General features: G+C 28.9%; 2 protein-coding genes across 2 annotated transcripts; both read right to left on the reverse strand.

The window, feature by feature from the left end:
- Window positions 1-6,966: 6,966 nt before the first annotated feature.
- LOC133037989 (protein RGF1 INDUCIBLE TRANSCRIPTION FACTOR 1-like) lies at window positions 6,967-8,399 on the reverse strand. Its single transcript, XM_061115862.1, has 5 exons — window positions 8,246-8,399; window positions 7,862-8,077; window positions 7,695-7,766; window positions 7,452-7,598; window positions 6,967-7,346 (listed from the first exon to the last, which is right to left on the reverse strand). The coding sequence occupies exons 1-5, from the start codon at window positions 8,255-8,257 to the stop codon at window positions 7,155-7,157; spliced, it is 639 nt and encodes a 212-aa protein (XP_060971845.1). The 5' UTR covers window positions 8,258-8,399; the 3' UTR covers window positions 6,967-7,154.
- A 1,766-nt stretch (window positions 8,400-10,165) lies between these two features.
- On the reverse strand, window positions 10,166-11,200 carry LOC133038452 (uncharacterized). The gene has a single exon (XM_061116614.1). The coding sequence runs from the start codon at window positions 11,198-11,200 to the stop codon at window positions 10,166-10,168; it is 1,035 nt and encodes a 344-aa protein (XP_060972597.1).
- Window positions 11,201-13,498: the final 2,298 nt, after the last annotated feature.

The raw sequence follows: 13,498 nt of genomic DNA on the forward strand, positions 1-13,498 counted from the left end.
CAATCAATCGATAACAAGTGCAGCTATTTTTTTTCTAAAAAATCTTTCAACTTATTTCATTTTTTACTTTTTAAAGATTTAAATAAAAAAATTAAATAATTAAGTGTAATAATTTAAAATTAAGATTACAAGTATAATAAAATTTAAATTATGAAATTATATGTGTATAATTTTAAATTATAAAAAGTTTTGCTATAAAATTTTAAATAATTTAAGTATAAAAAAATAAATTGCTAAAAGATCCTTATATAGTAATAAATTGCAAAAAATTAATTAATAATTATAATTAATTTAATTTTAAAATATAATTAATCTTAATTAAAGTTTTATAAGGAAATAAATGAATAGGTTACTTTCAGGTTACAAGTTATTTATTATTTATTTTTATTTAATTTCCAAAATAATCACAACCATTTAATAGTAATCCAATGGCTTAAAAAAATGTAACCATGATGGTTACAATAAAAATGTAACCATTGAAACCTCTTCCATATATATAAAAGTAGATATATATTGATAAAATGATAAAAGTAATATAAAATAACAAAATTTTACTTGTTGATATTGAAATAAGTAAAATGATATAAAAAAAATAATTAAAATAATGAGGAAGTTATATTTTTTAATTTCTTTTAAAAAACTATATTTTCCAATAAAAATATAAAAAGAGAATGAAAAGTAAAAGTGAAGCAATAAAATTGTTCATGATATATGTGATCACTTAATGATAATATTGTAATATTAAAAGAAAAAAATATGATATAATAATAAACTTGTACGATCATAAGACAAGAAAATATGATATAATAATAAATTTGTACAACAAGACAAAAATCACTTGTTCTTCTGTATAGTTATAGATATATATAAAATGTATACACCTGAATTTAGATCCTTACGTCTTGCCTTTTTTTTTTACCGGATTTTATAGAGCAGGTTGTAACAAATTTGGAGCATATGTTTTTTATATTATTTATTAAATAATATAATATTTAAGATTAAAATTGTGATATATTCAGGTCCGACCCTAGGCATAAGCGGGCTAGGCCCGTGTCTAGGCCCCACTCTTTTTAGGGGCCCATTTAAAATTTTAAGACCTCATTATTTAATTACTATATTTAACTAAAATTAACAGCCAATATAATCAATTTAGACCCAGCGTAGTGGCAGTCGGAAGGTAAGATTTATGTTGGCTCGAACTTGAGTTCGATACCACCAAACTCCACTTTTTAGTATTATTTTTTTAAAATAAAATTATTTAAGAAACAACTACAAATATACACTTGATAACTAAAGTAAAAAAAATGAAATATATAAATATTATTTAAACTTTCTTTCTAAATCTAACATTTTATAAGTTTATCTATTTTTTTTATTATTTTCTTTCTTTTTTATCTATTTCCCTGCTTTTCTTATTATGTTTTTATTTTCTTATTTATTTTGCTTCAATCAAAATTACATTTTTAATATTATGAAAACAAAATCATTAATCAAGCTATAATATTTAATTTCAATAATAATAATAATAAATAATTTTTTTCTTAAATATTATTTGAAGTGATTTTAATTTATATATTTTTAAATATCTTATTATAATTATAGACTATGTTGCCCCTGATTTTTCCCAGTATACGTGGAACAACCGGACAGGGACACGTGGATCAAAACATCTTGATACATGAATTATTTGCTAAGTCTTATGAAAGAAGGCAGCATCCGGGACATGCCTCCCGGAGAAGGTATACGGAGCCCCGTATGCTCCCGGAAGCCTAATTAACATCAAAGCATCTCCGCGAGGCGTCAGACTTCCCCTCAGCAGTCATTTCGCATTTAATGCCGCATGGGAGGAAACATGTTGGGACTGCTACACGCAATAAAGTCTAATGGCACAAACCCCAATCTGCAGCTGCGAAGTAATGATCATATAAGTCTATTGACGGCTACACTGTGAAGAGTCACGTCAGTCAGAAGACAATAAGGACATTCCACATAAAAGCCCTACAACACCTAGGGATTTGACCATGCATTACTCATGGTATATTCATTGGGAATGCCCATCTTTATGGATATTTACAGATACACATGTACAATAATTCTGGGGATCACCCCACCAAAAACACTATAAATACCCCCTCAAAGCTCATTAAATGGGGTCGAAAATTCTTGGGTTGCATAAGTGCAAGAAGAGTAAATACTCACCAAGAACATTCTCTGTATTTAATACATCCATAAATAACACAGACTCGTGGACTAAGGCTCATTAACGCCCCAACCACGTAAAAATCATTCTCTAATTTTCTTACAGTTCTCTAATCTTATATTATTTTATTGGTTGCCGAAAACTTCGGTCAATAGACTATAATCTAATGTAGTTGTTAGAAATTATTTTAGCTATAGGTAAATATAGACTTCATAGTTTTTTCTTTTATTTTTCCTTTTATGAATTTGATTTATTGTATTGTTGAAATTTTGGCAAGATAAAAATATTACTATGGATGATAGAGCAAATTTAAAAATACAAATATGTTATTTCAGATTTTTAATATTCTTTTTACTTTTATGTCATGGAATGTAGCATATAATTTTATTAGGTTAATTTATTTATTAAGGGGCCTAAAATTTTATATCGTCTTATATTATATATATTATTATGAATATAATATATAATATAATTGAGAGTTATATACATGTAATAATCACAATATAATGTGATTAGGAGTTACATATATGTAAGTTGTAATATAAGAGGTGGAGTTACTCATATTTTGTAACTTCTATATGATCACTAATTAAATGTGCAAAGAGTGGTTACACAACTTAATTTTTTGAAATTTAAAACTATAATTCAAATATAGTACGTTGTTGGGTGATAACTCTATGAAAATAGAGTTATTTATATTTTTTTGGGCATTAAATTAGCTTTGTTCTCAAGTATTTTTAGTTTATTTTAGTGACTTTTATTTGGTTTGATTTAGCTTTGCATAAATATTAATTTTAGTATTTTTAGATTAAATTTTAATTAATTTTGTAATATTTTATCAATTTAGTTTAGTTTCCCATTTTATAAGTGTTAATCTCAATGTTGTGTATTTTTGTAAAAAGATTAAATGTACATTTTGGACTTATTATCCAAATTGAGAGAAATGATGTTAAAGTCCATAAACTCACTAAAGCCCAAATATTCTACACTTAATTCACTAATGGATGTTATGTTTATTGGGCCTTATTTACTAGTTGAAAAGTAAAAAAAAAAAGTGACAAAAGACAAATGAAAATAATGGGCTGATCATTATTTTTCTTTGGCATAATTGAAGGGTTTTTTGGAATTTGATGGAGGCTTTGATTTATATATGTATATGGTGAAAAGAGGGAAGAGATGGGAATTACATTGAAAGGAGGCGGCTGGTAATTTGGAGCTCCTGCCACCAAAGAAAAAGGAAGAAAATGAAAAAAAAGAAAGAAGAAAAAGAATAAGAGAAAAAGAGAGAGTTTTATTTAGGGTCTTAATTTAGTATTTTTTATTTTGGAGATTGGCAAAAATCAAGAGGAAGAAGAAGATGATTTTAGCAAAGAAAACTTGGAGTATTGTGACAACTCCAATATGGGTTTTTCTTTTCATCTTTCTCTTATTTGGAATTTTGTAATTTTTGCACAATCTATTATGAGTTAATTTTTCTTTTGCTAGAATTATTCTATTGACTTGAATTGTGATTTGATATTTTATTGCTATGTTTTAGTGAATTGATTTTGTTCATTCAAGTGTGTTTATTGTGCAATTGCTTACTTTTGCTTGATCACCATTAGTAGGTACTAGCTAATCTTAATTTTGGAAAAAATAGGATTAGTGGAATTGCTTGAATGATGCATGAATATCAACTTGGAAAAGTGTGATTTGTAAATAGCATAGGAATGTGTTATTTACCTTGTATGACTTGAAGCAATTGTGCTTAAATTGGTATTCTTAAAATTAATTGGGCCTAGGAATATGCTAATTAATTAGAGAATTTAAACCATAAATACTTTGAAAAAAAGATTATGACATTTTAAATTCCTAGTTGACATCATTAATTTACAATAATACTCATTTGCACAATTATATCAACTTTGCATTTTTAGGTCAATTTAATAATTCTAGCTTGTTTTCGTCATAGTTTGCGTTTATTAATTTTTACATATTCTCAACAATTTATTTTATTTTTGTTTTAACCAATTTGTGAGTAATTAGTAATTAGAGAATTTAAACCATAAATACTTTGAAAAAAAGATTATGACATTTTAAATTCCTAGTTGACATCATTAATTTACAATAATACTCATTTGCACAATTATATCAACTTTGCATTTTTAGGTCAATTTAATAATTCTAGCTTGTTTTCGTCATAGTTTGCGTTTATTAATTTTTACATATTCTCAACAATTTATTTTATTTTTGTTTTAACCAATTTGTGAGTAATTAGTTTTATATATTAATTTCCAATTTTCAATCCCTGTAGAGACGATACTCGATTTATCACTTTATTATTTGTTAACGATTGCGTGCACTTGCGTATACAATTTTTCACAACATTGGGAATTGAATTTTGTCATTTATAAAGTAGGGGTGAGCAACGGTCTGTTTGGTCGGTTTTTACAAAAAAAAAATCCAAAATTCAGTTTTCGGTTTTCATGGTTATAATCCGAAAATCGACCGACTGTTACACAAATGTAAAAAAAACCGACCGTTTTAATCCACGGTTTGGTCGGTTTAAACCAACCAAACCGAACTTTGTTTTTTTTTTTTTAAAAAAAAGTTTTTAAATTTTATATAATTATTTGAAAACTAAAAAAAAATAGAGTATTGTATAAAATATCATATAATTTAAGAATAAAATTTTCTTAGTTAAATAAATAATGTTAAATATTTTTTTTTTAAATTTGTTCAAATTATTTATGTTATTAATATGGTAATGAGTTATATTAAAAAACTTGTATTATTTTATGAATGTGTATATATAATATGTAAATGCATCAAACTATAATAAAATAAAACAATGAATAATTGAGACTTTAAATAAAAAAGATATAAGTGAAACTAGTTTAATAAAATTGTATATTAAATATGTACTAAAATAATATATATTATATATAATATATATGTTCGGTCGGTTCTCGGTTTAATCGGTCGGTTTGCCATTGACACTAAAACCGACCATGTTAAGGGGGTTTTAACCGAAGGCGGTTTTTTTTTTTATTTTCGATTTTTTCAGTGTCGGTTTTTTTGGTGTTCGGACGGTCGGTGTATTCGGTTTGGTCGGTTTTTCAAATTTTTTGCTCACCCCTATTATAAAGTGTATAAGTGATATAAAATAAAGTGAGAATAGTTTGGATAGTTTTTTGCAAAAGCTGAAAAATTTAGTAATTGTTTTTTTAGCTTTAATTATTGAACTTTTTTTTACCATAGAGATGGCTTTTAACAACTCTCATAACCTCCAAATCAACCAATTTAATCCCATTTACACCCCGTTAAGAAATGGTAACAGCCCTTGTGTGTAGCTTATTTGAATTTCAAAGTGTGTGATCCTAAATACTATAAATAGAGGTTTTTGGTTCACTTATGAAGACACATTTTTTGTGAGTTTCTATCAAAGAGAGCACCTTGCTAGAAACTATAAGCTTGGTAAATCCGGAAAGCTATTTTCATTCTTTCATTTTTCTTAAGTGCTTGTGGTAGGGGAAAATAATAAGCTTTTGGACAAAGGTGCATGACCTTGTTCAAGTTTAGTGATTCCCTTATTATATACTTATATATGGTGTATGTGGTGTTAAGATTGTTCTCACATCTCTTATATGTATGCTATTTATATATGAAGTTTGCGGTGCATCTCTCGATGTTGACAGTGAAGATATTAGTTTGGTTAGGAAAGATATTCCAGATATAACTGTTGATACATCCGTGTCATTTGATGCAAATGATATGGATGAAGAAGCTTAGTGATGTAGGTATTTTATTATTATTATTATTATTAATAGTAGTAGTATTATGAGTACTTTATTTATAAATTTTATTTATCTTAATTCTTTTGTTATGAAAATCAATTTTATTTATTTAAAAGCTTTTATTATGATACAATATTTATATTTATTAAGTTATTTTTCATCTACGTCTACAAAATTAATTAAATTTGAACTTTTTTCATAATAAATTTGTATAATAATATAATTTCAAAAAATAAATTAAAATTAAAAATTCCACTAATTTTTTTTACTAGTAAAATGTCACTAAAAGTACTTAATTAGATGGCACTTCAAAATGTCACTAAATCTAATATTTGGTGTCATTTTTATAAATGCCACTATTAATTTATTCTTGTTACATTTTTAAAAATGTTACACTAAATTTAAATATTGACAATTAATGACACTTTTTACAAAATGTCACTAAAATATATCAATAGTTACACTTTAAAAAAAATGTCACTAATTAAAATGTCATTTATTCTCATTATAGTTATATTTTTTAACAAATGTCATTAAAATATCATTATTGTAACATTTTTTAAAAAAATGCCACTAATAAAAATGTCACTAAACCTGATTTTTGGTGTAGTGTATGTTGTATGTTATGTATAGCTTATTGCTTTGAGTTGTAATTCTTCTCTTCATCTCTATTCTCTATTTTATGTGTATAGTGTTGTAACATTATTTAATCTATGATCCATTTTGTCCTTTGTATTATTTATTATAGAGTTGTAATATCTTGTTGGTTTGGTATTTCTATTGGATTATAATAATTTCCAACATATGTGTTGTGAAAAAAAAAGAGAAAAGAAGAGAGAATTCTATTTCTTGAGTAAAAACGTAAAAATGTGGCTTAAAGCAGTTTCTAATTTGTGTTTGTACAAATGAGTACACCGACCAAGAATCTCACACTACTAATTTGTTACAACTAATTACAGTTTAAGCAAATTAAAGTTTTAACACAAAATATCTAATAATCAAACATTCAAGAAAAAACATTACATTGTCATAGAGTCAGAGAAATATTTGCCGATTTTAACAATATACTCATCTAAATAATATTCATATTAATCACTTACTTGGTCCTTCTACGTCCATAATTATTATACAATTATTACACCACCCCAACACTTATTAGTTATTATTAATTATGATCATCAACTCAAAGGTGACCGTTGAGGAACACCCTTCCGGCGCCGCCGACGATTACCACCCTCGTCCACATCCACCCCCGGGGAACTACTAGAGTTAGTATTATTATTATTAGTACGGGCAACGCTGGTGGAGCTAGCTGAGCCGGGAGTACTAGAACTACCCATTGCTGTTATTCCGTGATCATCATGATGGAACTGTTATTGTAATTTTAATTTTGTTTATTTATTAAAGTTTAAACGAAATAAATTACTTAATATATAATATAATAAAATTAAGCAATAAAGGGAGAAATTGAAAACCTTGCAAGAAAGGGAGCAAAAGCTATAATCTGTGTTGTGGAGAATTCCGGTACATTTGATGCAAGATTTCTCAGAAGAAGAAACCCTAAATGATGATATTGGTCTTGGCCTCAAAAACACCACTCTTGTCTCGTTCGCTATGTATGGCTATATATTTAATAAATAAAATTTATATTATTAATTCTTTCTTCATCATCAAGTATATATATATATATTAGTAAGAATATATATAAATATACTTACATCAACAGAAGAACAATTCAACGTTTTTGCATCGGTTATGCGTATCACATCCTGATACATATACCTTCTTATCTGTAATTATCAAATCCCTTATATAAATATAGTCATTGCTATATTATATAATTGATCGATGGGTTATGTAGGAATAATAACATAATATAATAAACCTGTAAGAGAGAGTGACGATTATGGTGTGATAAGCAGTGAGAACATAAGGAAGTACAGCAATCCAAACAGAAGAAGTTCTTTCGATTCTTGTTCTTGTTCTTGATCTTCTCAGTACTAGTAATACTGCTATGGACACTGCAAACTGTAAAGAAATTCTCTCCTAAAAGAATTTCAACCCATTCAGGTACTTTTACTGATGATGAATCCAAACCATGCTGATCGATCGATGCACACCATAAAAAAACAAAGAATGAAAAATCATCAATTAATCCATGTCGCTAGCTTCCTATATATAGTTTCAAAATAAAATTAAATAGTACTTCATATAGGAATAAGAAATGGAAAACATATATAGTAATTTGAAATTTAATTAAACTACTCACCATTTTCTTCATCTTTTGTTTTAATGTTGTGATAGTCAGGTGAGAGAGAGTATAATTTCAGTTTGATTATCTTTATAAAGAGTCGAGTGTGGTGCCTGTAATTTGGTTTTGATATATATTAGGATCCTAGTGTGCCACCACCATCTTATGCATGGGTTAATTCATAAATTCGGTCCTAAAAATATATGCTATATTGTTTGTCGGTAGAAAATTGTAAAAATAGTATTTTATTATTAATCTTACATATTTTAATTTTAAAATAATATAAAAAGGGGAATTTTTTTTTATAAATATTTTTTTTTATGAATCAGGAAAATTTGTATTGCTCAAACATGATTTTTGCAAACAAATAGCACCAAAAGGCCAAAAAACAGTATGATCTATACATTTATGTACAATGCTTACTTAAATCTCATTCATACAATTCGAATGCTTGGTTACAAGCTTTAAAACCAACTGGCATCCTCTGTACTGACTTTTTCAGCCAACATATGCTAATCCTTTGTGTAACAGTCTGCTTTAGACCCTTGATTAACACTTCTGGTTCTGCTTTTGTATTTTCCCTCAAACTGACATTTCGAGCTCTCCATAGTGTATACATCTGGTGAGGCTAATCAAGGTGGTAGCTGCTGCATGCCATTGTAATCAGTATTTTGTATCCTGGAGCCAAGCAGCTGCAACAGGGCATTTGAAGAAGAGATGTGATGCAATTTCTTTATGCAAGAAGCATAGTACATAGTGTTCATCTACTGCTAACCCCATTTTCAGTAACCTGTCTTTAGTTTTGAGCCTCTATTGGATCGCCAACCATGTGACAAAGCTGTGCTTTGCGGTGTTCAATCTCCCCGAAACCTGTTGGCACCATTGCACCTTAGTTTGATTTGGGCAGAGCAGGGTGTAACTCTTGGATACATAGTAATACTGCATAAAGAGTTGTTGGCCTGCTTCTAATTCGTTGAACTGATCTTTCAAAATTACAAGGCTTCTCTAGTACCAACTACTTTGTACTGGTGCCTTGTAATTCCACTAGTCATTCCCCTTGATGTATACACGATGAATCCATCTCACCTATAAGCTATCTTGCTTGTTTGCAATCTCCCATACATTATAAATGTTAAAATTACATACACGTTGTTTAAAAAGAATAGGTTTATCTACCTTGCCACGTCAGCAATTCATATCGTGGCAGCTAAAGTTAATTTCAATCGCCGAACGAGGAAATAGGACGCGCCAAACAATCCATGATTCTCAACCTTCCCAGCGTGTGCTTTTCAAAATTAAAATCGAAAGCTATATATTTCCTCAAGTCTAATAAACGAAAATCAAAATCTCAAACCAAATGATATCAAACCAGAGAACTCCATTGACGAATTTTTTTAAACCACACGCACAAAAAAAATTGACCGATCTGAGAATTGGAGAAGAAATAATAATAGTAAATAATAATAGTAGTAGTAATAGTGATAATAGTAATAATAATAATAATACTAATAATAATAATAATAATAATAATAATAATAATATTATTATTATTAATAATAATAAACTAAACAATATGCTACAATATATTTACCCATATTTTTATTAATATACCTATAATAATACTCACAAATAATAAAATATTAAATTATCTCTAATAATTTAATTATTTATCTAGAATTATACGTACCCTTAAAATAAATAATAATAAAATAAAAAATAATAAATTTTATTGTCACTAAAAAAACTCATACACCACTAAACTAATAATTATTCGAAATGATAATTATCCCCATGGCAAACAAAATAATAATAATAATAAAAAATTAATTACCAAAGAAAGCGGATATTACAATTATCCCCTCCTAAAAAGAAATTTCGTCCCGAAATTCTACTCGACTTTTTTTTTTTTTGGAAAGCGACGACTCAATGTCTTATACCTCAACACTTGTCATCACTCTGTCCTGCTTCTTTTATAGCGAAGACCCTCGTCGGAACATATTTATCGTCTTCCTTTGAATCTTCCTTGTTCTCACTTTGTCCCCACAATGGACAATTACGTTTAATATGACCTTCTTTTCCGTATTTGTAACATGCATTCGCCCTACACTCTCCGAGATGACGTTTAGTACATTTAAGACATTCTGGAACATTGCGTCCATTGTTTCCATTAGATCGGTGGTTGTTATTAGTTTTGTACCTCTTGTCTTGACTTGACTGTCCGGGCTGATCTTGTCCCCTTTTCTTGTGGTCATTAGAATTGGCTGCACCTTTCTTAGATTCCCTCCTAGCAGCATTTTCCTTCCAAATTTTGTTTTCACTTCGCTCAGCTGTAAGAGCCATTTCGACAACTTGAGCATAACTGAATTGACCCCTTGACACAATCTCTACATCCCGAGCAATCATTGGTTTCAGGCCTTCCACAAATCGATGTGCTCGCACTCTATCAGTAGGTACCAAATCTGGAGCAAATTTTGCCAATCTATCAAATTTTTGTGCATACTCTGTAACAGTAAGGCTCCCTTGGGCTAATCCAGTAAATTCATCAACCTTTGCTGCTAACACTGCTGAGTTATAATATTTCTCATTAAATACCCTTTTGAAATCATCCCAGCTCATGGTATTCACATCCTTTGTTTGTTCCACCACTTCCCACCAGATAGGAGCATCTTTCCTCAACATGTATGATGCACACTTCATTCGGTCATTCCCATTGACCCTTAGCATCTGCAAAATATTTTCTATGCGACTCATCCACTCTTCAGCCACCACTGGGTCTATGCCTCCCTCAAACTCGGGCGGGTGTTGTTTTCGAAACCTCTCTGCTAACATCTCATGTCTAGCCTCTGCAGTAGGATATACCAACGCAGCTGGTGGGTCTCTATTTTCTGGCTCTGGCGGCTCCGGTTGATTTCTCACCTGACGAAGTTCTTCATTCTGCCTACGAATAGTTTCTTCCAGTGCAGCTCTTCCCATCCCTATGGTGCTTGTGGTGGTTCATTGATCCCTCCATTCTCTTATCCTCTATCTCGGCGTTGGCCTTGGCCTCGACCCCGACCTCGACCCAATCTGACTGACCTTTTAGGAGGCATATTCAAACTCCTAAACCACACAAACCTAAAAATATCAAGAAGGAACATTTTGACCATCACCTTTAGATGAGAAGAATATCACTACACTACAAGCACAATTTAAAGGCAACTTAATCGTAAGTAATAACCACTTACAGTACAGTGAGTCGAGCTCGTCTCGTGGTAATGAACTTTACATGTTAGGGCTAACCACACTCTTTAGGACTGTATTGCTCTGATACCATATTGTAACGCCCTAATTTCCTGAGACGTCACATTTACTAGACCGTTTAAAACTATTTATAATAAAAACAATAAACTAATTTATTGAAAATAACTAAAGCATGAGATCTCATTATTTTAAAACAAAAACACTTGATTCATTTATAAATTTTTAAACATTAACTTTTACAAAAGTAATCGAGCCATAATCTTTAAAGAAATATTTTCAAACCAAAACATCATGACAATCCCCTAACATGTAATTCATGCCTCGAGCTCGCCACCCTCTAAACCCTAAACAATCATATAAACATCTTATATATAGTCCTAACCCTAATATAACCCTAAATTAACAACTTAAAAATAAAAAAAAAACAACAAAAATAATATATATAAATATACATATATACTCCTACTGTATAACGTAATAATAATAATAATAATAATAATAATAATAATAATAATAAATAGTAGTAGTAATAGTGATAATAGTATTAATAATATTAATAATAATAATAATAGCAATAATAATATTATTATTAATAATAATAAACTATGCAATATGCTACAATATATTTACCCATATTTTTATTAATATACCTACAATAATATTCACAAATAATAAAATATTAAATTATCTCTAATAATTTATTATTTATCTAGAATTATACGTACCCTTAAAATAAATAATAATAAAATAAAAAATAATAAATTTTATTGTCACTAAAAAAAACTCATACACCACTAAACTAATAATTATTCGAAATGATAATTATCCCCATGGCAAACAAAATAATAATAATAATAAAAAAATTAATACCAAAGAAAGCGGATATTACAACACACTAGAAATCTAATAAAATCTCCATACTTGAAAAATTATATCTCTAATGCCTATTTATGAGAATAGGTCTAATTTTCTACTAAGGCACATATAATCAAAACAGTAATTCAATTACTAATAACGTACTAATTGTTTGTTAATTTTCATATCTAAATATATGGTCATTGCAAGTAGGGTTTGTGGAGCTCGAAGTACAGAAGTAGACAGAAAAGTGTGCGCGAAGATATGAAGAGAATGAGTCCACATGGACCAATCTTAATGAGAGAAAGGGAGAGGTTCAATGGTCATTCCAAGACCCCATAATTTAAGAAAGGTACAAATTCTTGCTCACACCTAACTAGTCAAAACTCTGCTGGAATATATCCTCGAAGCACTTCGTTAGGTATGTAAACTAGTAGAATCCTTTAATTCAATAAGAACAATCCTAGTGTAAAGAATTTGAAGTCATAATACAAATTATTTATTGAACTAATTTTCAACATTATGGAAAAGAAGTGTCTTACAATTATTGGTGGGAAAGGGTCAAATTTAGAAATTAAGATTCTCTCTTAAAAATTAGTGTTGCATAATGTATAAAACTAATTTTAGTATGACAACTCATATTACTAAATTTATATTATTAAAAACCTATATTTTTTAGACTCCATTAGTCATGTATACCCTTTTTTTCCTTAAAATACTCAACATAATTGATGTCCGTGACAAAAGGTATTATTAGTCACAAAAATTATGAATAATTATAAATTATTATTCTTATATTGTGACTATAAGGTTCGTGACAAAAATTATAATTTGTTGTGAATAAAAATTAAATTAGTGACAACTTGTAACTAAAAGTCACATTTAGTTACACAAAAATTATATTACGATTAAAAAATTATCACTTAAAATACACTACTACAAAAACACCCTTTAGAGGCGGTTTTTAAGCCCTTTCAGCGTCGGTTTTCGCGAAATTCGCTACCGACACTGATCAGGGCGACGCTAAAGGGTTTATATGAACCGACGCCATATATACCCCTATGGCGTCGGTTATTAGCTAGGAACCGACGCCATAGGGGTATATATGGCGTCGGTTCCTAGCCAATAACCGACGCCATATGTGGCGTAGCAACCGACGCCAAAACTCCTCAGATT

This window comes from Cannabis sativa, chromosome 5 (genome assembly GCF_029168945.1).
Source record: "Cannabis sativa cultivar Pink pepper isolate KNU-18-1 chromosome 5, ASM2916894v1, whole genome shotgun sequence".
Taxonomy (NCBI): Eukaryota; Viridiplantae; Streptophyta; class Magnoliopsida; order Rosales; family Cannabaceae; genus Cannabis; species Cannabis sativa.